We start from the raw sequence: 26,459 nt of genomic DNA, 5'->3' as shown, positions 1-26,459 counted from the left end.
TAATCATCAACTGTGGTCATCCAAGCTCAGAATTTCCAACCATTTCTAGTCACAAAGGTGAGTTTGCTTAAGCTCTGTTTTCACAGCATTATTTAACAAGAGCGATTCTGTTGGCTCTGTGATGCAAGTCGATAAGGAGGTTACTGGAAACCACATTTACTTTGTGCAATTTGGCTTATCAATGGATTAACTCACTAAGGGAAACTGAATTTAGACATACAGTATATGGTACAGTTAAATTATATATGGAGAGATTGTATGATATAAACAGTTATAATCATGGGACAATTAACAGAAGACAAGGAAGGTTACAATGATTTATTTGGAGTACTAGGTGAAAATACAAAGTAATTTATATATGCAAACATAGTATAGGTAATACACTGCACCCTGCTTTGTAATTTAAGTTATACATACTGTACATGTAGAGATAAAGTGACTGTTCAATAATTCTGGAAATAGAGTACATTTTAGGATTATATTTACATCTTATATAGTGTTTTTACATGTCATGAATCATTCTATTCCCTGACTGGGACACAACAAAGCTAATGGTTATTGGGAGAGTCTGGAAAATCCTGTTAAGTGACCAGTTCAAATGATCCTTCATCCATTACAGTGGCAAATTACACTATTCTTGTTACAATAGTCAAAAATGTGAGTTAATCAATGTTATGAACGTGTGAATGTACTCCCAAACCCAGATCTTGTTTGTACAAATCAATTTGACTGTCAGCCTGGGCTACCTCATTCAGGTGGAAATAAACAAATAGCATTTTTTTTCCAAAAAATCAATAAAAAACTGCATGCAAACAAAAGTGAACTACATTTGCCTCCCAGATACAGTACCTCTGAAGATGTACAAGAACATCCCAAGACTTGTCGTCATGGAGTAGACAAATATTGTCCCATGCACTGGTAAGAGAGAAAAATAACTTCCAATAACTTCAAAATGTTAAACCATTCAGAACTTGACCAAGAGATTAGTTAAATATCTATAAAACAAATGGATTTCTATATGTTATCAGTATGACGGTACCTGGCATGACCAATCAATACACTACATACAGTACTGTATATTATGGACCCAAATATATATATATATATATATATATATATATATATATATATATATATATATATATATATATATATATATATATATATATATATAATCAACTGTGGTCATCCACAGTTGATTAATACACAGAGATTAAACTTAATCTCACAAGAACGGTCACAGTGACAACATCAGGTCTAGTTACATTTTTGACAGTAAGTTAACAGAATTCCAGTACCTAGATCACCTTCATCCTACATAGTGCATTGTAAAAGAGAAATTGTGAGGGCCAAACTATTATATGTGATCAGAAAGTCCATTTGCCGGTAGCTCTAACAGTGACACCACTACAGCCAGTTAATTTACATCAAATATGTGCAAGGAAGTGCAGACTTGTAGAAAAGCATCACATTTTGCAGTACGATCATCACTGTCGAGGGGATGTGCCTATTGGAATGAATGTACAAGGCTTTCCTTCACAGGACCATGGTGGGGATGTGGTGCACCAGAGAGGCTGGGTGGGGCACCGTGGTCATCTGGGGGGGGGGGGAGTGTGCCTGGTGGAGGCCCACCACCACTCCCCCAGCACCACCGGGCCGGTGTCTGGCGCTCTTCTGGTGTGCCCGCAGTCCTGCCAACTGAGAGTAGGCACTCTGGCACACATGGCACTTGTATGGCCGCTCGCCAGTGTGCAGGCGCACGTGGTTGCGCAGGGTGGACGACTGGCTGAAGCGCCGATTGCAAAAGCGACATACAAAGGGCTTGTCCAGGGTGTGGATGCGCATGTGGGAACGCAGGTTGCTGCGAGAGTTGAAGCCCCGGTGGCAGATGACACAGCGCATCCGGCTAGCTGTGGTAGGCAGGGCAGAGGACGAGGAGGTGGAGCCGTCGCAAATATGAAACTCATCTAGGAGAGAGAGAGAGAATAGAGTCAGACTCATCTCGACAAACATTCTCGATGTTGTACATGAAATAAATACATCTAAACTTTTGCAGCCTATTTCAGAAAGTGATAGTGAAAGGCCCATCTGCATGTTTTGGCCCAAGTCGTTTCCGACTAAAGACTCACCGGTTTTGCTCTTTTTCTGCTGGTCATCCTCTATTCCTGGAACTCCGGGTATCCCCAAGAATGTGTTATGTGAGTTTCCATACCACACTAGCAGCTCCTGGTCGGGGGGAATGGTCTGCGGAGGGTTGACATACAAAATACATTAATTTTATGGAATAACAATAACATCAGAAACAACACAACAATACATCATAAGCATTGACTGCCTAATTGATTGATTGACTGATGGACTGACTGACTAATTTACTAAGAATCATAAACACACAAAGGGCCCAGCTCATTTGAGTCTGTAAGACAACTTCTTGTGAATATAGTATTAGTATAACATTTGTATTATTATTAGTACAATATCATGTAGAAGTAGAATGTAGTGCATATTGATGTAATAATGTGATGATAATAATATGATAATAATAACAATGTAATGAAATAACGCTGTTCTAGGGGTCTAGCCATATAAATTGAATCTCATAGAGAGGGATCATTGACTTGAATGAGGATCCCCGTTCTACTCATTCTAGTTCTGTGGGTCAAACTCACCTCCATAGCTTTGTAGAAGATACTGCTGCCAATCTGCACAACTTCCAGGTTCTGCTCCTGCTCGTTGCGGGCACATTTGATATAGGTCATCCAGCTGCGGTGATCCTCCTGACTAGCATCAATGAAGTAGCGCACAGTACCATCCTCATTGAACACCTAAGGGAACACACAAAAACAATGGAGTGTCTATCTATATCCATACAAGCAATAACCTAATCCTATTCTATTTATTATTTTCATGTGTATGTGGTTGTATGTGTCAAACAATTATTAAATGACTAGCATTGGGGTGTAGTAAGCCTGTACATAACCTACCAGTGTCTTCTCTGCAACATGCATGCACACTCCACCTTTGCTTACCTCCCACATGAGGTTGTTGTTCTTGAAGAGATCCACATGCTCAGGAGAGATGACTCGGCCAGTAAAAGGCCCCATCTCTGTCCCAGCTTTGATCCAGGTCTTGGAGAAGATTCCTAGGCCCTCGCCAGGGATGGAGCTCTGGGCTATTATCACTTCACTTGGCAACACCAGACTGGAGAGTTTGTGAACCTCTGGGGAACAAAGAGGGACATTTAGCATGATAACATTTACCTGTATTGTAGCAACATCATGCAACATTTCAGTTGTCTATGCTGCAATTGCCATCACTGGTCTCAATGCTTTCCTATGAAATTGCTCCTTGCAGCAGAAATCAGTGCTTTCACAAAGGGGGATATTGAATATTGTGGGCCAACAATTTTCCCCAGTTGACAACAAATGTTGTTAGTATTGTTACAAATACCACAGAATGTCTTTGTCTTTTATAAACTCAATTTTATACAAGCACTGTTCATTGGGTGCCTAATCATTTAGAGTGTGAAACCCAGTTAAATTTAATTTGAGCCTTAGCAGAAAAGGGTTAAAAGCTCATTTTCCAACCTGAAAGCAGCAAATTGTTATGCTTTGGATGTGATGGGCCCTTACACATTAAAGGCTAAATGCAAGTGGAAAGAAATGTATAATTCCACATTCATGATCCACTTAAAAACTTTGTAGCAACACATGTAGGGACAATGAAATGATGACTTCTTTAAAAGGGCCTGGAATTTCTGGGGGAAAAATGGAAAGTCGATTTAGACGGCTGACATGGTGTGAATAGCAATAGAATTAGCCTTCGCCGCATATTAACGGAGGAACACCCATCTTTATTAAAGGCGACTGAAAGAGAAAAGTGCCGGCCGTGTAATAGCTGCCAAAGCCGGGGAGAGAGGATTTTCTGAGATTGTTGAATGCAAGATAAAAACATGGGACATTTAAAAGAAAGGGTTTTTCTTTCCCTCTGAAGTCCGTGGTCTGTGTGGAAACTTTCTTTGGTCAAGCACAACTTTAACCAAATTAATGTAATATCCCTATTTAAGTCACCATCAGTTAGTTACACGCGATCCTAAACGAGTCTCTAAATATGCTACGTGGGATCATGTCGTTAAACGGTTAATACGCTTAATGGAATGGAAATAAACGGAATTCAAGGAAAAGGTGCATGTGGACCAAAACAAAGCTTTAGAACGGGTTTTCTGGAAAATTATGTAAGCCCATAGGCTATGTGAATTTGATTACTTATAGTTCACAGTTATACTATATGCTGTTTCTAGACAGACGGCATTTCAACACTTGAATTACGTAAAACATTATCAACACACTTTAGAGTCGCCTAGGAAATTCAAAATAACGGAACTCAATAATATCAAAACAATATATGTAACTTTGTTTTACTTCATACTAATATAGAAACAGGCTATACGTGGACAAAGACATGGAAACAGTTGAAAGGATACAAATAATAAAAGGCCTGCATAATTCGAAATGAAACATCCAATTGACTCACCCCCTGAGAATGATTGCGCAAGGACCTCTGCGGTGAAAGCTGTTTTGGGACTGACGTTTATCTTCTCCTCCAAAAGGTGTTCCCCAAGCACGTTCCTCCATCTACCATAGAGAAAACTATGGAGAATGTCCGAGGTGATAATTTCAGACAGAGACAAACTCTGTTGCTTAAATCCAGATTTCAGCACCAATGCTTCAGCTGGCAACACGGAACCCATGGTGCCACAAATCTTTGAGGTTAATCTAAAAAATGCGAAATATAAGTAGGCTAGTCGCTGCGCAATTTCAGATGTCCATCTGCCTTTTTTAATGTATGGAGAATAAATGGAACACACACACAAATAAAAATAAACGAATACTTATATGCACAACAATTTCAGACTAGGCTATTTGCCAAATACACGTCCTCCTTTGCTGCCTGAAGTTTTAAAATGTTTCGCCTTTTCAAAGTCCTGGTAGTCTTTATATGCTGCTGGTGTGACCCCCTCTAATTAGTTATTAATGACCCTCCCCTTATGTTCTGGAGCCTTGTTCTACCAGAAAAAAAGCCAAGCTCTTTATTGAGTGGCCAATCCTCAGGGGGGCAGGGGAGGGGGGTGTGTGTCAAGGGAACGGGACTGTTAACTGGGGTGTCTAATGGTGCGAAATACAACCACCTTGCCCGAGGAATAACAAGCTCAGTCCACCACTCTCTCACCAACCTCCGGCGTCTTGCGCTGCAGCAGCGTGCCCCAAAATGCTCCGGGCAGGGGAAAAACCCAAGGCAGCAAAATAAAGACAAACTTAGTTTAGCATAAAAAACAAGATAATAACTGGAATAATTCTGAGTTAAAATGATTTTACTTGAGAGCATTAGTCTATTGAGAAAATAAACGTTTTGCCTCATTGACTGTGAATATGACCAATTATAATAATAATAATAATAATATATGCCATTTAGCAGACGCTTTTATCCAAAGCGACTTACAGTCATGTGTGCATACATTCTACGTATGGGTGGTCCCGGGAATTGAACCCACTACCCTGGCGTTACAAGCGCCATGCTCTACCAACTGAGCTACAGAAGGACCACCAATTACACTTAGGCAACAATTACTTTTTGTAAAGGACCATAACTGTGTTCAGAATCATTAAATAGTAGGTTATACAACACGACATACATTTTCAGCATGGCACGTTGTTATTAGCCTATACAGTAATAGTCGAATTGATAGCCTATAGCAAGTGTAACCTGCGTCGCAGACGCACAATCACATAGCATTCATAACATACACGCGGAATTATGTATTTGGGCTAATTCGTCTGTATTTCTTTCAAATATAAACGGAACAAGTAAGAAGTTAAATAATCTATGCATCATCTACATGTAGAATTACAGTGCAAATCTAACCACATAATTTACAGTGACTCAAATAAGGTCACAAATTGTTTACTTGCTAAATGAGTAGGTTAGGCTACAGGCCTACATGATCTAGAGATTATGTAAAGTGATGTAGGCCTATAGCCAATAGGTTTATGCATCACAAGTGAAAATGGGAATATTGCAGTCATTTTTACACTCATGGAAGTAGAACTTTACAAAGTCTACACCAATAGAAACAGGCTTAACAAAACCGTTCCCTTCACAGCCCTGCCCTAAAGCCAATTAATAACATTACTGAATTTGAGAAGCAATTTATGCGATGGGAGATTCAGCTATCCATCCCTGCCTTAAATATTAATGAATGTTAATATAAAGCCTTAAGAATTGTGACAGTGTTAAGAGGTGTACCGGACTCTCTTTGAATAGACATGGCTCTTTATTGTCCTGTTTTTCAGGGTTGATGGACTGGGAGTAAATGGGTAGTTTTCCCCCTTTTCCAGCAGAGAGAACATCTTTATTCCATCCAAGCTCGCGGGTTCCCTATTCTGCTCTCTTCGCAATAATGTCAGCTGAAAGGAAAGTGCTGCAAATCAATCTTTCATGGTGTTTTGAGAGCAATTTGACATCGATGCACTCATCTTTTATTTGGATAAATACAAGGGGATGGTTGGGAAATCTGGACCAGGTTGGGGTCTTACAAGTAAGTGCAAGACGATATTTTTTTTTTTTTAGATGAAAATGAAGAAAGGCGCTCGAAGTGAGAAGGCTGCATGCGACAAAGTGACAAGGGAAAACGAAGGTGAGTGACAGGGCACGAAAAGAGATTACTGCTCAACACCTGCTTTTTAGGCCCCCCTCGATTTTTCTTCTCGGGATTTTTTTCTACGCTTTTGAATAGGATTTGCACACATTGAGATTGATTTATATTTATTGCAGTTTAACACTTATTGCACTCGAAGAAATGCGATTTTAGACAGTTGAACAAGAAATACGCCGGGAGGGATGGACAATATCTAGGATATTGAAGATATATAAAAATAGACCTTATGAATAGACATATGAAATAAAAGGACCTGCAGTTAAGATACATTCATGAAATCCGTAAATAGATATAGAGAAAAATATGCTGGCAAAACATTTTCATACAATATTTAATGACGTTGTCTTGGCGAATTTGAGTTAGCATACAGCAGGAAACTAACCTAAACATGTTATGGAGTGACTAGTTTTGCATGTTTTGGAGAGCTATAGCTAGCCACACACACACGCGCGCACACGCACACACAAAACGTTATCAGAGTATATTGGAGTAGTTACTAATGATTTATCAAATTCCCTTTGGCAACAACAGACCATTTCCAGTTTGATATTGCTAATTTGGACGCTTGAATTTCAACAAGTGTTTTTGTAAAACTCCCATGGGCACATGTGGGACCCATGGACACAGATTATGCGAGCGGCAGTATCACGACCCAGTTAACCTACTGAAACAAACAACGTTATGCTACATACAACTATTAATAAAACATGTACTTAATTGTGAATAGAAAATAACCTGGATATGCTATAGAATAAGTGATTGCGCGGATATCATACAATTAATTTACCAGCGAATTAGTCCATATTTAGGGGCAACTAAACTCAGGCAGAAACATACACATTTAAAACGATGTCTTATTAGTGTTGCGTAAAAGTTTATTGCAAACAATAAAGTGAAAATAAAGAAAAGCTGTAGGCTACACAGAAAGATAAAAGAGAGGTACCCCAATGCGTAATTTATTTAGAATTCATAGCTTCCCTGCGCGGCTCAGTTGCACAAAGCAGCAAGCTGCTTCTGTGGCTTTTGTGAAAAGAGAAAGACAAAAATCCACGAATAATGGAGATTTGCAAATGTTTTTCAATTGATTTGACTCGATGAACAGAGGATTTTTTTCATGGGGTAAAAATGGGGGAGTTTGGCTGGAAAGCGATGGGCGAATTTAACAGGAGCGAGGCCGGGAGATGCTTTTTTATTTGGTAGGATAAACTTTAATTAGCTTAGTACAGCCCTCGAGAGACAATGGGAACTCAATATGTACCCAATCTGAATCTATTTAGAGAAACAGACTACTGAAAGTCAAAAGAATTGGTAAGAGAAAGGCAAGCTTCTTTAAACGGGGGTAGAGAATGAGGGCGGCTAAGGGAGACAGCAGGTGACTGGCACGCGTAAAAACAAGAGGGACACTTTTGGCACACGGCTGATTATTTGAGAGAGAAATAATAGGAGACAAAAATGTAGGTTTCTTACAGGCTATGTAAAGACGAGGATTTGAAAAGAACGAAAGAAATAGAGGGCTCTAAAGCAAACAGAAAGCATTAATAGACGTTTTGCAAAAGGTTGCGACATCACATAAGTGGTTATGGGAATGTACCCAAATGGCACACTCAAATTGGGTTCCAACGGCCCGCCTAATATCCAACACAATCCAACCAACACAATATCACCAATAATGTAAACATATTAATTTACCGTATGCATACAATAATGCTAAATACTAATTCATCCAACACTGATCCGTAGCCAAGCGAGGACATGTGCACAGTCTTAATAATCCAAAAAGAAAGCCTCTTGTCCAGTCTCGCGTTTCGCTTCATTATGGCGATAATGTCAATGGATAATGCATGCTGGTTCTAACCGCTTTGGAGTTTATCATATCAAATGCACTTTAGGTTTCCATCTGAATAAAGGACGGTGTCTGCGACTCACGAGAAATTAGTGCACAATAAGCTCCCTGTTCAATTAAATTATACACCCAGATTTTGTGGCACACTTCTGAATACGACAGAAACAATAGTGTTTAGAGACCAAGCACATGTGCTCAAATTAGTGAAGAGTTTAAATTGAATTATTAAGCGCACCAAGGAAAGGTTTAAAGAGCATTTTACTACATGAAACAAATCGATGCGCATCCCCACGAGGCAAGGATAGGCCTAAGTTTAATCACAGGTGGCTGAGTTCGTAGGTTCTTATTTTCACTATAGAGTAACAAGAAATAACGAATGGTTGAAGACGGGAGTGCAAGGCACACAGCTCGAGATGTATTTATCAGAAGTAGGTTTTTAATAGCATAATTATGGTTGAAATTGCCTGCCAAGAGTTTGAATGAGTGCATTATCAACCTTTAGGAAATACAAATTACAATTTCAAAATACCAAACAGACCATTGGTAATTTGACATGTAGCCTCACAACGTAGCCTATTTTGCAACACTAATTAGTTAGATGATTGACAATTGACAATCATTCAAGAGATTATGCGCACCACAAGTTACGAAACTATTGGTATATTAATAAAACGACAGAAGTAGAAACTTTTGGGCTAACACAAAACAATGTAAATGTCTGTCCTCATATTTATTAAATAAGCGTGGTCAACGGAAGCCTATGCATTGCTACATAGTCATTTTAGGTCAACTCGAACGACTTATAACCACACTAACAAAACATAAAAAAGGTTCCTTATACGAACAAAAATATAAACGCAACATGCAACAATTTCCAAGAAGTTACAGTTCATATAAGGAAATCAGTCAATTTAAATACATTCATTAGGCCCTAATCTATGGATTTCACTCGACTGGGAATACAGATATGCATCTGTTGGCCATAGAAAAACAGGGACATTTTCAGCTTCCAGGTATTGTGTACAGATCCTTGAGACATGGGGTCGTGCATTATCATTCTGAAACATGAGGTGACAGTATATCTGTGCATTCATCGATCAAATGTAATTGTGTTTGTTGTCGGTAGTTTATGCCTGCCCATACAACGACCCCACCGCCACCATGGGTCAATCTCACAACGTTGACGACTCAATACACGCTGTCTGCCGGGTATAGTTGAAACCGGGATTCATCCGTAAAGAGCACACTTCTCCAGCAGTTGCCCGTTGAAGTCAGTTAAGACTCGGAACTGCAGTCAGGGCAAGACCCTGGTGAGGATGACTAGCTTTCCTGGTTTGCACAGAAATTCTTTGGTTGTGCAAACCCAGTTTCATCAAGTGTTGGGGTGGTTGGTCTCAGACAATCCCACAGGTGAAGAATTTGGACGTGGAGGTCCTGGGCTGGCATGGTTACATGCGGTCTGTGGTTGTTCGGACAATTAGACATACAGCCAAATCCTGTAAAATGAAGTTTGAGGCAGTTTATGGTAGAGAAATTAACATTAAATTATCTGGCAACAGCTCTGGTGGACATTCCTGCTATCAGCATGCCAATTGCACACTCCCTCAAAACTCCCTCACATCTGTGGCATTGTATTGTGTGACAAAACTGCACATTTGAGTGATCTTTCTTTGCACCCAGCACAAGGTGCACCTGTGTACTGATCATGCTGTTTAATCAGCTTCTTGATTATGCCACACCTTTCAGGTGGATGGATTATCTTGGCAAAGGAGAAACGCTCACTAACAGGGATTTAAACAAATTTGTGCACAAATGTGACAGAAATAAGCATTTTTTGCTTATAGAAAATGTTTGTGATCTTTTATTTCAGCCCATGAAACATCGGACCAACACTTTCAATGTTAATGTTATATTTTTGTTCAGTATAGAACCAAAAAGGGTTCTATTGTTTGCTTCCACCATAGATCTATACAAACTCAGCAAAAAAAAGTCCTCAGCAAACCTAACATGTATAAAATATTTGTATGAACATAACAAGATTCAACAACTGAGACATGAACTGAACAAGTTCCACAGACATGTGACTAACAGAAATGGAATTATGTATCCCTGAACAAAGGGGGGTGGGGGGTAAAATCAAAAGTGACAGTCAGTATCTGGTGTGGCCACCAGCTGCATGGAGTACTGCAGTGCATCTCCTCCTCATGGACTGCATCAGATTTGCCAGTTCTTGCTGTGAGATGTTACCCCACTTTTCCACCAAGCCACCTGCAAGTTCCTGGACATTTCTGGGGGGAATGGCCCTAGTCCTCACACTCCAATCCAACAGGTCCCAGACGTGCTCAATGGTATTGAGATCCATGCTCTTCGCTGGTCATGGCTGAACACTGACATTATTGTCTTGCAGGAAGTCACGCACAGAATGAGCAGTATGGCTGGTGGCATTGTCATGCTGGAGGGTCATGTTAAGAGGAGCCTGCAGGAAGGGTACCACATGAGGGAGGAGAATGTCTTCCCTGTAACGCACAGCATTGAGATTGCCTGCAGTGACAAAAGCTCAGTCCGATGATGCTGTGGCACACCGCCCCAGACCATGACGGACCCTCCACCTCCAAATCAATCCCAATCCAGAGTACAGGCTTCGGTGTAACTCTTATTCCTTCTACGATAAACGCGAATCCGACCATCGCTCCCTGGTGAGACAAGACTGCCAGTCCTGTCTGGTCCAGTGACGGTGGGTTTGTGCCCATAGGCGACGTTGTTGCTGGTGATGTCTGGTGAGGACCTGCCTTACAACAGGCCTACAAGCCCTCAGTCCAGCCTCTCTCAGCCTATTGCGGACAGTGTGAGTACTGATGGAGGGATTGTGTGTTCCTGGTGTAACTCGGGCAGTTGTTGTTGCCATCGTGTACCGTGCAGGTGTTGTTACATGTGGTCTGCCACTGCGAGGACGATCAGCTGTCCGCCCTGTCTCCCTCTAGCGCTGTCTTAGGCATCTCACAGTACGGACATTGTCATTTATTTCCCTGGCCACATTTGCAGTCCTCATGCCTCCTTGCAGCATACCTCAGGCACGTTCACACAGATGAGCAGGAACCCTGGACATCTTTCTTTTGGTGTTTTTCCAGAGTCAGTAGAAAGGCCTGTTTAGTGTCCTAAGTTTTCATAACTGTTACCTTAATTGCCTACCGTCTGAAAGCCGTTAGTGTCTTAACGACCGTTCCACAGATGCATGTTCATTAATTGTTTATGTTTCATTGAACAAGGATGGGAAACAGTGTTTAAACCCTTTACAATGAAGATCTGCGAAGTTACTTGGATTTTTACGAATTATCTTTGAAGACAGCGTCCTGAAAAAGGGACGTTTCTTTTTTTGCTGCGTTTAGAACCCTTTTAAAGGTTCCATTGATCAGAACCCTAGAGTTTCTTCTTCACTGAACAAAAATGGTTCAAATTCTGAATTAAGGCTACTACTATAAAATGGTTTAGGCTAAGAATATAATTTAATAAAAATTAAATTATGGACAAAATAATATCTGCGTAGTTTTTATAATGTATTGTCATTATATGCACACATAGTTTGGAAATATGCACTGGTGACCAGGGAGGCATCTCTTTATTCGAATGATGGCTCATGTCAACTCTGGTTGACTTCTTTACCATACAATTAAACGTTGTCCACTAGTTAGTTACAGCGAACAACAAAAATGAGTCTTCTGCTCCATTCTCAACCAGTTGAGATGGGCACAGGTTCAATCTGCAGTGCAGTGCCCCTAGATGGAAAGCATGTTGTGGGGTTTAAGGGCCATGCTCAAGGACGCAACAGTAGGTGGATGTTTTGAGGATGTGAAGCCAGCAGCCCTGCAGTTGTCAGATCAATTCCACCCATTTTTTCCGCTAGAACGAATCAGTTGAACTGGCCTTTGATTACCATAAGCGGACATTTTGTTTTCACAGGACCTCCTTATGTGTGCACGCGCTTACAAGTTCATATGTCTTTTTAACTTCTTAAGGCTAGGGGGCAGTATTCGAAAGTTTGGATGACTGAGGTGCCCAAAGTAAACTGCCTGTTTACTCAGGCCCAGAAGCTAGGATATGCATATGCATGGTACTATTGGATATAAAACACTCTAAAGTTTCTACAATTGTTAAAATAATGTCTGTGAGTATAACATAACTGATTTGGCAGGCGAAACCCCAAGGACAATCCATCCAGGAAAAAATGTTGAGGTCATTGGATTTTCCCATGCTTTTCTATGGGAAAGCATAATTATTAGGACCCAGATTGCAGTTCCTATGGCTTCCACTAGATGTCAACAGTCTTTAGAAATTGTTCAATGTTTTTTTTGTTGTTGTTAAAAAATGAAGAAGTAGTCGTATTCTTTCTAAGTGTCACTCAGGTGGACTCTAGTCTTTTGGTGCGTGTGAATGAGAGCGCGCTCCTCGTTGTGTATCTCCGGTATTGGAAACAGTTTATTCCATCTGAAATTTTATAGATAATTTACATTTTAGGGTACCTGAGGTTGGATTAAAAACGTTGTTTGAAATGTTTGAACCAAGTTTACAAGTAACTTATTTGATCCTTTGTCGGCATGTTGGGCGAGTTGGAACCGGTGTATTTCTGAATCAAATGCGCCAAATAAACAGACATTTTTGGGATATAAAGAAGGACTTTATCAAACAAAACAATAATTTATTGTGTAACTGAGACCATTGGGATTGCAAAAAGATGAAGATCTTCCAAGGTAAGTGATTTATTTTATTGTTATTTCTGACTTTTGTGATGCATCTGTTTGGTTGGAAAATGTTTTTCATGCTTTTGTATGCGGGGCGCTGTCCTCAGATCATCGCATGGTATGCTTTCGGCATAATGCCTTTTTGAAATCTGACAAAGCAGCTAGATTAACAAGAAGTTAAGCTTTTAAATGGTGTAAGACACTTGTATCGTCATGAATGTTTAATATTACCAATTTAGTATTTTTGAATTTCGCGCTCTGCAATTTACCGGATGTTGTCAAATTGATCCCGTTAACGGGATTCTAGCTGTAAGGGATCCCTAAGAGGTTTTAATGGGTGTAATAGTAGAGACCATACATAGGCAGCTCATGAGTTTCAAGTTTGGGGAAGCTTACAATTTATTCTACCAAAGCTACCGATCTGCTTGCCAGTTCAGATTATTTTTATATGCATATTTTTTAAACATTTTAATTTCAATAGTAACGTTTTAATTTCTCAAAATCATTGTCACGTGGTTAATCATACAAATCTGACTTAAAATGATAAAAATCTCAAAGTAAAAATTCAAGTATGGGGAGAGCACTGGCACACTGTGAAATGAGCATAGAACTCAGAGATAGCCTATAGCCAATGCAGCAGTAGGCCTATAACTTCCATCGACAACTAAGTAAAATACATAGGCCTAAAGCCGACAAATAAAAACAGTACACAATATCTCTACTCCCCCTGTATGCCTCCTTTTCTATCCGTCTTGGCTTGAGCTATTGCTAGTAAAGTGCAACATTGTATCAAATCATCACTAGGTGTCCAGAAGCTGTTGCTAGTGAACTTGGAAAATTTTTATCAACTAGCCTATGTGCCAGTGACCTCTGGACAGTTTCTTTTATGACGTTTACACTTGATATATGGGTTCATCAGATCATGATATTTTGCTCTTTCATACCGAGGCATGGTGAATATCGAGGCCAGGAGTGTTGGAAAGATTTTTCAAATACTGAGGAACTATCAGTCGCAATGGATGTTAAAAAAAATGCTTCCTTGACGAAGAAAAAAATGACAGATAAAACAGTAATTGCCAAATGGGCACTTTCCTACATGTGCGTGCATTCTGGAGAGAGATGCCCCATATCTTCACCACACACCCCTCCTCCTCTTAACATTTTAAATTATACTCAAGACACATTATCTAAAGACATATTTTAGAAGCTTTTCACTGACAGCTGCAACTCAATTCGATTGAGTGTGTTCAGTGCATTCAGAAAGTATTCAGACCCCTTGAATTTTTTCCACATTTTTTTATGTTACAGCCTTATTCTAAAATTGATTAAATTATTTTTTCCCGCTCATCAATCTACACACAATACCCCATCATGATACATTTGAGCAAATGTATTACAAATAAAAATATCACATTTACAGTGGGGCAAAAAAGTATTTAGTCAGCCACCAATTGTGCAAGTTCTCCCACTTAAAATGAGAGAGATGAAAAGTCTGTGTTGCCCAGCAACAGCCCCAAAACATCACTGCTCTAGAGGAGATCTGCATGGAGGAATGGGCCAAAATACCAGCAACAGTGTGTGAAAACCTTGTGAAGACTTACAGAAAATGTTTGACCTCTGTCATTGCCAACAAAGGGTAAACAAAGTATTAAGATAAACTTTTGTTATTGACCAAATACTTATTTTCCACCATAATTTGCAAATAAATTCATTAAAAATCCTACAATGTGATTTTCTGGAGATTTTTTTTCTTCATTTTATCTGTCATAGTTGAAGTGTACCTATGATGAAAATTACAGGCCTCTCTCATCCTTTTAAGTGGAAGAACTTGCACAATTGGTGGCTGACTAAATACTTTTTTGCCCCCTGTACATAAGTATTCAGATCCTTTACTCAGTAATTTGATGAAGCACCTTTGGCAACAATTACAGCCTCGAGCCGTCTTGAGTATGATGTTAAAGCTTGGTTCAGGTTCAAGTCCGGGCTCTGGCTGGGCCACTCAAGAACATTCAGAGACTTGTCCCGAAGCCACTCTTACATTGTCTTAGCTGTGTGCTTAGTGTCTTTGTCCTGTTGGAAGATGAACCTTCGCCTCAATCTGAGGTCCTGAATGCTCTGAAGCAGGTTTTCATTATTAATCTCACGGTACTTTGCTCTGTTCATCTCTCCCTCGATCCTGACAAGTCTCCCAGTCCCTGCCACTGAAAAACATCCGACAGCATGATGCTGCCACCACCATGCTTCCCCTTAGGGATGTTAGCGTACTTTGGTGTAGGGGCTGTGCTTTGGCAAAGTGGGTGGGGTTATATCCTGCCTGGTTGGCCCTGTCCGGAGGTATAGTCGGATGGGGTCACAGTGTCTCCCGACCCCTCCTGTCTCAGCCTCCAGTAATTCTGCTGCAATAATTTAAGTGTCGGGGGGCTAGGGTCAGTCTGTTACATCTGGAACATGTCTCCTGTCATATCCGGTGTCCTGTGTGAATTTAAGTATGCTTCCTCTAATTCTCTCTCTCTCTTCTCTCGGAGGACCTGAGCCCTAGGACCATGCCTCAGGACTACCTGGCCTGATGACTCCTTGCTGTCCCCAGTCCACCTGGTCGTGCTGCTGCTCCAGTTTCAACTGTTCTGCCTGAGGCTATGAAACCCTGACCTGTTCACCGGACGTGCTACCTTGTCCCGGACAAGGTTTTAGACTCTCTCTCCCTACCGCACCTGCCGTCTCAAACTCTAAATGATCGGCTATGAAAAGCCAACTGACATTTACTCCTGAGGTGCTCACCTGTTGCACCCTCTACAACCACTGTGATTATTATTATTTGACCCTGCTGGTCATCTATGAACGCTTGAACATATTGGCCATGTACTGTTATAATATCCACCTGGCTTAGCCAGAAGAGGACTGGCCACCCCTCAGAGCCTGGTTCCTCCCTGGGAGTTCTTCCTAGCAACCGGTGCTTCTACATCTGCATTGCTTGCAGTTTGGGGTTTTAGGCTGGGTTTCTGTATAGACCTTTGTGACATTGGCTGACGTAAAAAGGACTTTATGAATACATTTGATTGATATTGGCTAGGTGATGAGCGATGCCTGGTTTCCTTCAGACGTGATGATTGGCTTTCAGGCCAAAGAGTTCAATCTTGGTTTCACCAGACCAGAGAATCTTGTTCCTCATGGTCTGAGAGTCCTTTAGGTGCTTTTTGGAAAACTCAGAGCGAGCTGTCATGTACCTTTTACTGAGGAGTGGCTTCTGTCCCATAAAGGCCTGATTGGAGTTCTGCTGCAGAGATGGTTGTCCTTCTGGAAGGTTCTCCCATCTTCACAGAGGAACTCTGGAGCTCTGTCAGAGTGACCATAGGGTTCTTGTTCACCTCCCTGACCACAGCCCTTCCCCACCAATTTCTCAGTTTGGCTGGGCGCCCAGCTCTAGGAAGAGTCTTGGTGGTACCAAACTTTTTCCATCGAAGAATGATGGAGGCCAGTGTGTTTTTGGGGACCGGTACCCTTCCCCACATCTGTCCCTTGACACAATCCTGTGTCTCAACTCTACAAACAATTCCTTCGACCTCATGGCTTGGCGTTTGCTCTGACATGCACTGTCAACTGTGGGACCTTATATAGACAGATGTGTACCTTTCAAAATAATGTCCAATCGATTTAATTTACCACAGGTGGATTATAATCAAGTTGTAGAAACATCTAAAACATCTCATGGAATAGAATGGTGCCGGAGTGGAGATGGGTGCCGTTTTACGGGCTCCTAACCAATTGAGCTATTTTGTGTTTCTTCACATTGTTTGTAACTTATTTTGTACATAATGTTTCAGCCAAGTCTGTAATACCAACATGTTTCAAGTAGACTACTACAGTTCCTGTGCTCAATAACACAACAGTTACCTGCCTAAATGACGTCTGTAGCCATTAAGTTCTTTGAAAGACTAGTCATGGCTCACATCAACACCATCATCCCAGAAACCCTAGACCCACTCCAATTTGCCTACCGCCCCAACAGATCCACAGATGACGGAATCTCTATTGCACTCAACACTGCCCTTTCCCACCTGGACAAAAAGGAACACCTACATGAGAATGCTGTTCATTGACTACAGCTCAGCGTTCAACACCATAGTGCCCTCAAAGCTCATGACTAAGCTAAGGACCCTGACTAAGCTAACACCTCCCTCTGCAACTGGATCCTGGACTTCCTGACGGGCCGTCCCCAGGTAGTAGGTGTAGGCAACAACATATCTGCCACGCTGATCCTCAACACGGGGGCCTCTCAGGGGTGCGTGCTTAGTCCCCTCCTGTAGTCCCTGTTCACACAAGACTGCGTGGCCAAGCATGAGTCTAACACCATCATTAAGTTTGAGGATGACACAACGGTGGTAGGCGAGCAGGAGTAGGGGTGCAAAGGGTCTGGATTTTTCTGGAAATTTTCCAAGGAAAGTTAAGCCAGGGAATTTTGAGAATTTCGCTAAAATTAATTTAAAAAAGTCAGCTTATACAGTGAACCTTTTTATGTGGGATACACATAAGTCTTGTGGCATATTTTGTTTAAACTATTCCCAATTCAATGGAATTGCAACCCTCTGCATGCACAGTGCATTCTTCCATCACATGTGCAGCTGAATCTCAAGATCTTGCACACTAATGAGATGCTATTGAGCCCACGCTACTATAATGTCTCGAGCCAAGGACTACATGCTTTCTGGTAAGTTTTGAATACAATACTGGGTGGGGTGAACATATTTAATACGACATACATGATTTTTTGTTAACTAGTAAATAGAAGCCTACAGCAAGGTGTGTTTAAATAATTTTGAACTTGTTAATCATTTCTGCTAGTTCATTTTTGCTACCATGTGGGTCTTAGCTTGATTGACCCTGCTAACAGAGTGTTAATTCACCTGTTCCCAGACATGCTTTATTTTAAAACATTCATCTTACAAAGGAGTTGTTTAAACCAACTGCTTAACTATTGATCTGTATTGTATTTGGGTTTTAAAAATTAAATAATTATAATCTTTACAGGAAAATGCCACGGGCACTATCTGATGTGTTAAGTAATTTCACTGCAGCTAATGTAAAAGGAAAAGCTGTGTACATTTGCAAATACTGTGCTAAATCATATGTGAAGAATGCAACAAAGATGCAAAATCTGGCCAAGAGCACAAAGTTCCCTCAGTGCTCACAACAAGCAACCTCTGACAAAAGTCCCTCTATTTCTATTCGAGGTGAAAATGTTGAATCAGACACCTTATCGATAGCAACAGCTCATGGTCCTACTGGAATCAGACGTTTTTTTGACTCAATGGAGGAACGTAGTCAGAGATATGCTGATGATATGCTGGTTCATCAGGCAATGTGTATTAGAAGAGATTTCTGAATGTTCTTCGCCCAGCATACACCCCTCCAACCAGACATGCTTTATCTACTCATTTGCTGGATGCAGAGTTCAACAGAGTTCAGGTGAAGGTCAAGCGAATCACAGAGAAAGCAGACTGTATTGCAATCATCTCTGATGGGTGGTCGAATGTTCTTGGGCAAGGAATAATTAACTACATCATCTCCACCCCTCAACCAGTATTCCACAAGAGACAACAGGCACACCGTTCTCGACATTGCAGATGAGCTGAAGGCAGTCATCAATGACTTTGGACCACAGAAGGTATTTGCACTGGTCACAGACAATGCTGTGAACATGAAGGCTGCTTGGTCTAAAGTGGAGGAGTCCTACCCTTCACATCACACCCGTTGGCTGTGCTGCTCATGCATTGAATCTGCTCCTCAAGAACATCATAGCACTGAAAACAATGGATACACTCTACAAGAGAGACAAGGAAACAGTTAGGTATGTGAAGGGTCATTATAGCAGCAATCTACCTCACCAAACAAAGTGAGAAGAATAAGAACACCACATTGAAGCTGCCCAACAACACTCGTTTGTCAAACATGACGACAACACCACCCAGTCTCGTGGAGGGGAAGGAGTCTCTCTATGAAATGGCCATATCACAGTCTACCGATATGGAAAGCCCCATCAAGAGGATCCTCCTGGATGATGTATTTTGGGAGAGAGTGGTAAGCAGCCTGAAACTCCTGAAACCTATAGCAGTAGCCATTGCACGGATTGAGGGAGACATTGAGGGAGACTCCCTCAATCCTGTCTGATGTTCAGACTCTGCTTGTAGATGTAAGAGAAGTACTGCCCTGCCCACTTCAATGTTGCTCCAAGCAGAGGAAACTGCAGTTCTGAAATACATCAAAAAGCGTGAAGACTTCTGCCTGAAGCCCATACACACCGCAGTGTACATGTTGGACTCCAAGTACATTTACATTACATTTAAGTCATTTAGCAGACGCTCTTATCCAGAGCGACTTACAAATTGGTGCATTCACCTTATGACATCCAGTGGAACAGCCACTTTACAATAGTGCATCTAAATCTTTTAAGGGGGGTGAGAAGGATTACTTTATCCTATCCTAGGTATTCCTTAAAGAGGTGGGGTTTCAGGTGTCTCCGGAAGGTGGTGATTGACTCCGCTGTCCTGGCGTCGTGAGGGAGTGTGTTCCACCATTGGGGAGCCAGAGCAGCGAACAGTTTTGACTGGGCTGAGCGGGAACTGTACTTCCTCAGTGGTAGGGAGGCGAGCAGGCCAGAGGTGGATGAACGCAGTGCCCTTGTTTGGGTGTAGGGCCTGATCAGAGCCTGGAGGTACTGAGGTGCCGTTCCCCTCACAGCTCCGTAGGCAAGCACCATGGTCTGTATGTATGCTGGCAAGAGCATCCTGTCTGGTGCAGAGATCAACCAGGCCTATGGTGTCATCACTACCGTGTCTCACCAACTTGGCCTGGATGAGGGCAAGGTTCTTGGCAGTCTGGTGATGTACACTTCCAAGCAAGGACTTTGGGATTGAGATGTAATAGGGCAGTCGTGCCAATATCTCATCAGCTACCTGGTGGAAGGGTCCAAATCCCATCAACATCAGCCGCCTCAGAGCGCAATTGGTCCTTTTTTGGGAACACACACACAAAAGCACGCAACAGGCTGATCAATACAAGGGTTGAAAAATTGGTGGCCATCCGAGCAAATTTGAGGCTTTTTGAGCCTGACAACGAGCCATCGTAAACATGGTTGGAAAGTGACAGTGAAGATGAGGCCTTAGAGTCTGATGTTCAAGAGGTGGACATTGAGGAGGTCCAGGGAGAAGACATGGAAGCCTGAGAAGAAGACAACCAAAGCTTTAGTATCTAGACTATCATTTTACAGATGTATGATGAAAACATTTTTGGGAGATTGATGGATCATTCAATATTCCTTTCTCTTGTTGTTCAGTGAAATCATCCCATGTGCAGAGTCAACTCATTAAATTAATGTTCGTAACTAAATTGTTTAAAAAAATGTCTATTGGAAGCATTTAAACATTTACAATTATGTATCCATATGATATGGTAAATATATCCAATGCAAAAAACATCTATATTTAAATGGTATTAATATTAATTCCCATATATTTCTGTTAATTCCCATTAATTCCCATATATTCCCCTTAATTCCCACAGAAAGTTTCCACCTCTGAATATTCCCCAAAATGTGCAACCCTAGGGAGGAGGTCAGAGACCTGGAAGTGTGGTGCAACAACCTCTCCCTCAACGTGATCAAGACAAAGGAGATGATCATGGACTACAGGAAAGGGAGGGCCGAGCACACCCCCATTCTCATCGATGGGGTTGTAGGGAGGCAGGTTGAGAGTTCCATTACCAACAAACTATCATGGGGCCCACATCACTGGGGCCAAGCTTCCTGCCATCCAGGACCTCTATACCAGGTGGTGTCAGAGGAAGGCCCTAAAAATTACCAAAGACTCCAGACCCCTTAGTGTTAGACGGGAGGTAACCTAGTGGTTAGAGCGTTGGGCCAGTTACCAAAAGGTTACTGGATTGAATCCCTGAGCTAACAAAGTAAAAATCTGTCGTTCTGCCCCTGAACAAGGCAGTTAACCCACTGTTCCCCAGTAGGCCATTATTGTAAATAATAATTTTTCTTAACTGACTTGCCTAGTTAAATAAAGGTAAAAAAAATAATTGTGCACCGAAGTGAAAAGGTGAGAGGAGAGCATTTCAAAGTGAGAATGAATTATGCAACAAGGAAAATATCATCCTCTTTGTATGTGGCTGCTATGAAAGGGAACTGTGTTCGCATGTGATCAGGGATGTATCCATTTGGCAGATTCTGTTGAAAAACGCTTTTTAAATGGAAAACAGAACGAAACGGGGAAACATACCTGAATTTGTCCAATAGAAACTCTCAACTGTTGGACTAATGACTACCCCTTTGATCAGCTAAATGCAGTCAATAGTGTGCAAGGCGGTATTGAATGTGTCACTGTCTGTGACCTTGATTACTCACATTTTTATCTTGACCAGTGCACCTACTTTCATTCATAGGCTAGGTTGTAGCAACCTTTTGATGGGTATAGGAAAACTTTGAGAAACATGTAGTAGCCTAAACCGGTGACATTGAGCTGGGTGAATGGAATATGAATGACAGTCATCTAATATGCTGTAATAGAAATAAAGCTATTTTTTGTTGTACTTTTACCCCTTTTTCGTGATATCCAATTGGTAGTTACAGTCTTGTTCCACCGCTGCAACTCCCGTACGGACTCGGGAGAGTCGAAGGCCATGCGTCCTCCGAAACACAACCATGCCAAGCCGCACTGCTCGCTTAACCTTGAAGCCAGCCACACCAATGTGTCGGAGAAAATACTGTACAACCAAAGCCAGCTTGCAGGCACCCGGGACAAGAGCTCAATGGAACAAGGACATCCCGGCCGGCCTTAACCAGACGATGCTGGTCCAATTGTGCGCTGCATCACTGGTCTCCCAGTCACGACCGGCTGTGATACAGCCTGGGATCCAACCCGGGTCTGTAGTGACGCACTGCGATGCAGTGCCTTAGACCGCTGCGCCACTTGGGAGACCATCCTCCCTCATCTTAAACATTACCAAACGCCACTGATCTGTATATAATTTAGTGATGCTCATGTCTCCGCACAAACAATGGGAGATTTTGTCCCAAAAGCAAGAAGGCAGGCGACAAGCTTATGTCTGCATATTATTACTATAGAAACGCATTCTGGACAGATTTTTGGCAAGAGTGAGCCCTCTCGCTTTACCTCTTCCTCCCGGCAGAAACTATATCACCTGAGAAAACCTCAGAGCGAGGAAAAAAAGCGCCACACTATATATAGCCCATGTATCTGATGCTGTCTGGCCAGAAATAGTATGACATGCCATACTCTTTTGGTCCAGACAGCATCAGATTCATGGTCTACACATATTGAGATAGAGGGGCGCTGTTTCGGATTCTCAGATGCTTTAACTGAGACTGATGGGTCTTTCTGTCTACGTGCATCTCGGTCAAATAAATGATAAATATTTAAATATTTTATTTGGAGGGGCAAAAGGTATGGTAGGGCGGGTCAGGCCCCCTAAGGCCCGGCCATAACACCGGCCCTGGGTCCAACTCCTACCACAGGTCCAACAATCTGTGAACGAGCTCTGAATCTCTACTTTTATCCAATGTAAAAAACACAACTACATTGCTACATAAGACCGAATTGGGCAGGTTGGTCACAAATGTATTATATATTAAAAACAGAATTTACATAAGTATTCAGACCCTTTGCTATCAACTCAGGTGCATCCTGTTTCCATTGACCATCTGTGAGACGTTTCTACAACTTGTACTCCACGTGCGGTAAATTCAATTAATTGGACATGATGTGGAAAGGCACACACCTGATAAAATAAGTTCCCACAGTTGACAGCGCATGTCAGAGCAAAAACCAAGCTATGAGGTTGAAGGAACTGTCCGTAGAGCTACGAGACAGGATTATGTCGAGGCACATAATCTGGCAAAGGGTACCAAAAAATGTCTGCAACATTGAAGGTCCCCAAGAACACAGTGGCCTACATTCTTAAATGGAATAAGTTTGGAACCACCGATTCCCTTCCTAGAGCTGGCCGCCTGGACAAACTGAGGGGAGGGAGAAGGCCTTTGGTCAGGGAGGTGTTCAAGAACCTGATGGTCACTCTGACAGAGCTCCAGAGTTCCTCTGTGGAGATGGGAAAACCTTCCAGAAGGACAACCATCTCTGCAGCACTCCACCAATCAGGCCTTTGTGGTAGAGTGGCCAGACAGAAGCCACAAAAGGTACCTAAAGGACCATCAGACCATGAGAAACCAGATTCTCTGGTCTGATCAAAGCAAGATTGAACTCTTTGGCCTGAATGCCAAGCATCACGTCTGGCGGAAACCTGGCACCTCCACTACGATGAAGCATGGTGGCAGCATGGCAGCATCAAGATGTGGGTAGGTTTTTCATCTGAAGGGACTGGGAGACTAGTCAGGATCGAGGGAAAGATGAAAGGAGCCAAGTACAGAGTCGCATACAGAGATGGTTGCCTCGCTTCATTACATTTACATTTAAGTCATTTAGCAGACGCTCTTATCCAGAGCGACTTACAAATTGGTGCATACACCTTATGACATCCAGTGGAACAGCCACTTGCATCTAAATCTTTTTTTTTTTTTTGGGGGGGGTGAGAAGGATTACTTACCCTTACTTACCCTATCCTAGGTATTCCTTGAAGAGGTGGGGTTTCAGGTGTCTCCGGAAGGTGGTGATTGACTCCGCTGTCCTGGCGTCGTGAGGGAGTTTGTTCCACCATTGGGGGGCCAGAGCAGCGAACAGTTTTGACTGGGCTGAGCGGGAACTGTACTTCCTCAGTGGTAGGGAGGCGAGCAGGCCAGAGGTGGATGAACGCAGTGCCCTTGTTTGGGTGTAGGGCCTGATCAGAGCCTGGAGGTACTGAGGTGCCGTTCCCCTCACAGCTCCGTAGGCAAGCACCATGGTCTTGTAGCGGATGCGAGCTTCAACTGGAAGCCAGTGGAGAGAGCGGAGGAGCGGGGTGACGTGAGAGAACTTGGGAAGGTTGAACACCAGATGGGCTGCGGCGTTCTGGATGAGTTGTAGGGGTTTAATGGCACAGGCAGGGAGCCCAGCCAACAGCGAGTTGCAGTAATCAAGACGGGAGATGACAAGTGCCTGGATTAGGACCTGCGCCGCTTCCTGTGTGAGGCAGGGTCGTACTCTGCGGATGTTGTAGAGCATGAACCTACAGGAACGGGACACCGCCTTGATGTTAGTTGAGAACGTCAGGGTGTTGTCCAGGATCACGCCAAGGTTCTTAGCGCTCTGGGAGGAGGACACAATGGAGTTGTCAACCGTGATGGCGAGATCATGGAACGGGCAGTCCTTCCCCGGGAGGAAGAGCAGCTCCGTCTTGCCGAGGTTCAGCTTGAGGTGGTGATCCGTCATCCACACTGATATGTCTGCCAGACATGCAGAGATGCGATTCGCCACCTGGTCATCAGAAGGGGAAAGGAGAAGATTAATTGTGTGTCGTCTGCATAGCAATGATAGGAGAGACCATGTGAGGTTATGACAGAGCCAAGTGACTTGGTGTATAGCGAGAATAAGAGAGGGCCTAGAACAGAGCCCTGGGGGACACCAGTGGTGAGAGCGCGTGGTGAGGAGACAGATTCTCGCCACGCCACCTGGTAGGAGCGACCTGTCAGGTAGGACGCAATCCAAGCGTGGGCCGCGCCGGAGATGCCCAACTCGGAGAGGGTGGAGAGGAGGATCTGATGGTTCACAGTATCGAAGGCAGCCGATAGGTCTAGAAGGATGAGAGCAGAGGAGAGAGAGTTCGCTTTAGCAGTGCGGAGCGCCTCCGTGATACAGAGAAGAGCAGTCTCAGTTGAATGACTAGTCTTGAAACCTGACTGATTTGGATCAAGAAGGTCATTCTGAGAGAGATAGCGGTAGAGCTGGCCAAGGACGGCACGCTCAAGAGTTTTGGAGAGAAAAGAGAGAAGGGATACTGGTCTGTAGTTGTTGACATCGGAGGGATCGAGTGTAGGTTTTTTCAGAAGGGGTGCAACTCTCGCTCTCTTGAAGACGGGAGGGACGTAGCCAGCGGTCAGGGATGAGTTGATGAGCGAGGTGAGGTAAGTAGGAGAAGGTCTCCGGAAATGGTCTGGAGAAGAGAGGAGGGGATAGGGTCAAGCGGGCAGGTTGTTGGGCGGCCGGCCGTCACAAGACGCGAGATTTCATCTGGAGAGAGAGGGGAGAAAGAGGTCAGAGCATAGGGTAGGGCAGTGTGAGCAGAACCAGCGGTGTCGTTTGACTTAGCAAACGAGGATCGGATGTCGTCGACCTTCTTTTCAAAATGGTTGACGAAGTCATCTGCAGAGAGGGAGGAGGGGGGGGATTCAGGAGGGAGGAGGTGGCAAAGAGCTTCCTAGGGTTAGAGGCAGATGCTTGGAATTTAGAATGGTAGAAAGTGGCTTTAGCAGCAGAGACAGAGGAGGAAAATGTAGAGAGGAGGGAGTGAAAGGATGCCAGGTCCGCAGGGAGGCGAGTTTTCCTCCATTTCCGCTCGGCTGCCCGGAGCCCTGTTCTGTGAGCTCGCAAGGAGTCGTCGAGCCACGGAGCGGGAGGGGAGGACCGAGCCGGCCTGGAGGATAGGGGACATAGGGAGTCAAAGGATGCAGTAAGGGAGGAGAGGAGGGTTGAGGAGGCAGAATCAGGAGATAGGTTGGAGAAAGTTTGAGCAGAGGGAAGAGATGATAGGATGGAAGAGGAGAGAGTAGCGGGGGAGAGAGAGCGAAGGTTGGGACGGCGCGATACCATCCGAGTAGGGGCAGTGTGGGAAGTGTTGGATGAGAGCGAGAGGGAAAAGGATACAAGGTAGTGGTCGGAGACTTGGAGGGGAGTTGCAATGAGGTTAGTGGAAGAACAGCATCTAGTAAAGATGAGGTCAAGCGTATTGCCTGCCTTGTGAGTAGGGGGAAGGTGAGAGGGTGAGGTCAAAAGAGGAGAGGAGTGGAAAGAAGGAGGCAGAGAGGAATGAGTCAAAGGTAGACGTGGGGAGGTTAAAGTCGCCCAGAACTGTGAGAGGTGAGCCGTCCTCAGGAAAGGAGCTTATCAAGGCATCAAGCTCATTGATGAACTCTCCGAGGGAACCTGGAGGGCGATAAATGATAAGGATGTTAAGCTTGAAAGGGCTGGTAACTGTGACAGCATGGAATTCAAAGGAG

At 43.1% G+C, this 26,459-nt stretch overlaps 2 protein-coding genes across 2 annotated transcripts in view; one reads left to right on the top strand and one right to left on the bottom strand.

Moving 5' to 3' along the window:
- cntrl (centriolin) overlaps positions 1–24,668 on the top strand; it is a 226,409-nt gene extending 201,741 nt beyond the window's left edge. Inside the window, exon 32 of the mRNA XM_052462629.1 lies at positions 23,935–24,668. Coding sequence (XP_052318589.1) covers positions 23,935–23,945 — 11 coding nt within the window. The 3' untranslated portion in view covers positions 23,946–24,668. The remainder of the gene's footprint in view (positions 1–23,934) is intronic.
- Positions 1,206–4,994, bottom strand: prdm12b (PR domain containing 12b). Its single transcript, XM_035787485.2, has 5 exons — positions 4,534–4,994; positions 3,030–3,220; positions 2,670–2,825; positions 2,130–2,244; positions 1,206–1,967 (listed from the first exon to the last, which is right to left on the bottom strand). Exons 1-5 carry the CDS (start codon positions 4,748–4,750, stop codon positions 1,537–1,539), a joined length of 1,110 nt encoding a protein of 369 aa, XP_035643378.2. The 5' UTR covers positions 4,751–4,994; the 3' UTR covers positions 1,206–1,536.
- Positions 24,669–26,459: the final 1,791 nt, after the last annotated feature.

Source organism: Oncorhynchus keta, chromosome 14 (assembly GCF_023373465.1).
Source record: "Oncorhynchus keta strain PuntledgeMale-10-30-2019 chromosome 14, Oket_V2, whole genome shotgun sequence".
NCBI lineage: Eukaryota > Metazoa > Chordata > Actinopteri > Salmoniformes > Salmonidae > Oncorhynchus > Oncorhynchus keta.
Note: the sequence above shows the minus strand (reverse complement) of the source record. Positions and strands in the feature narration are given on the sequence as shown.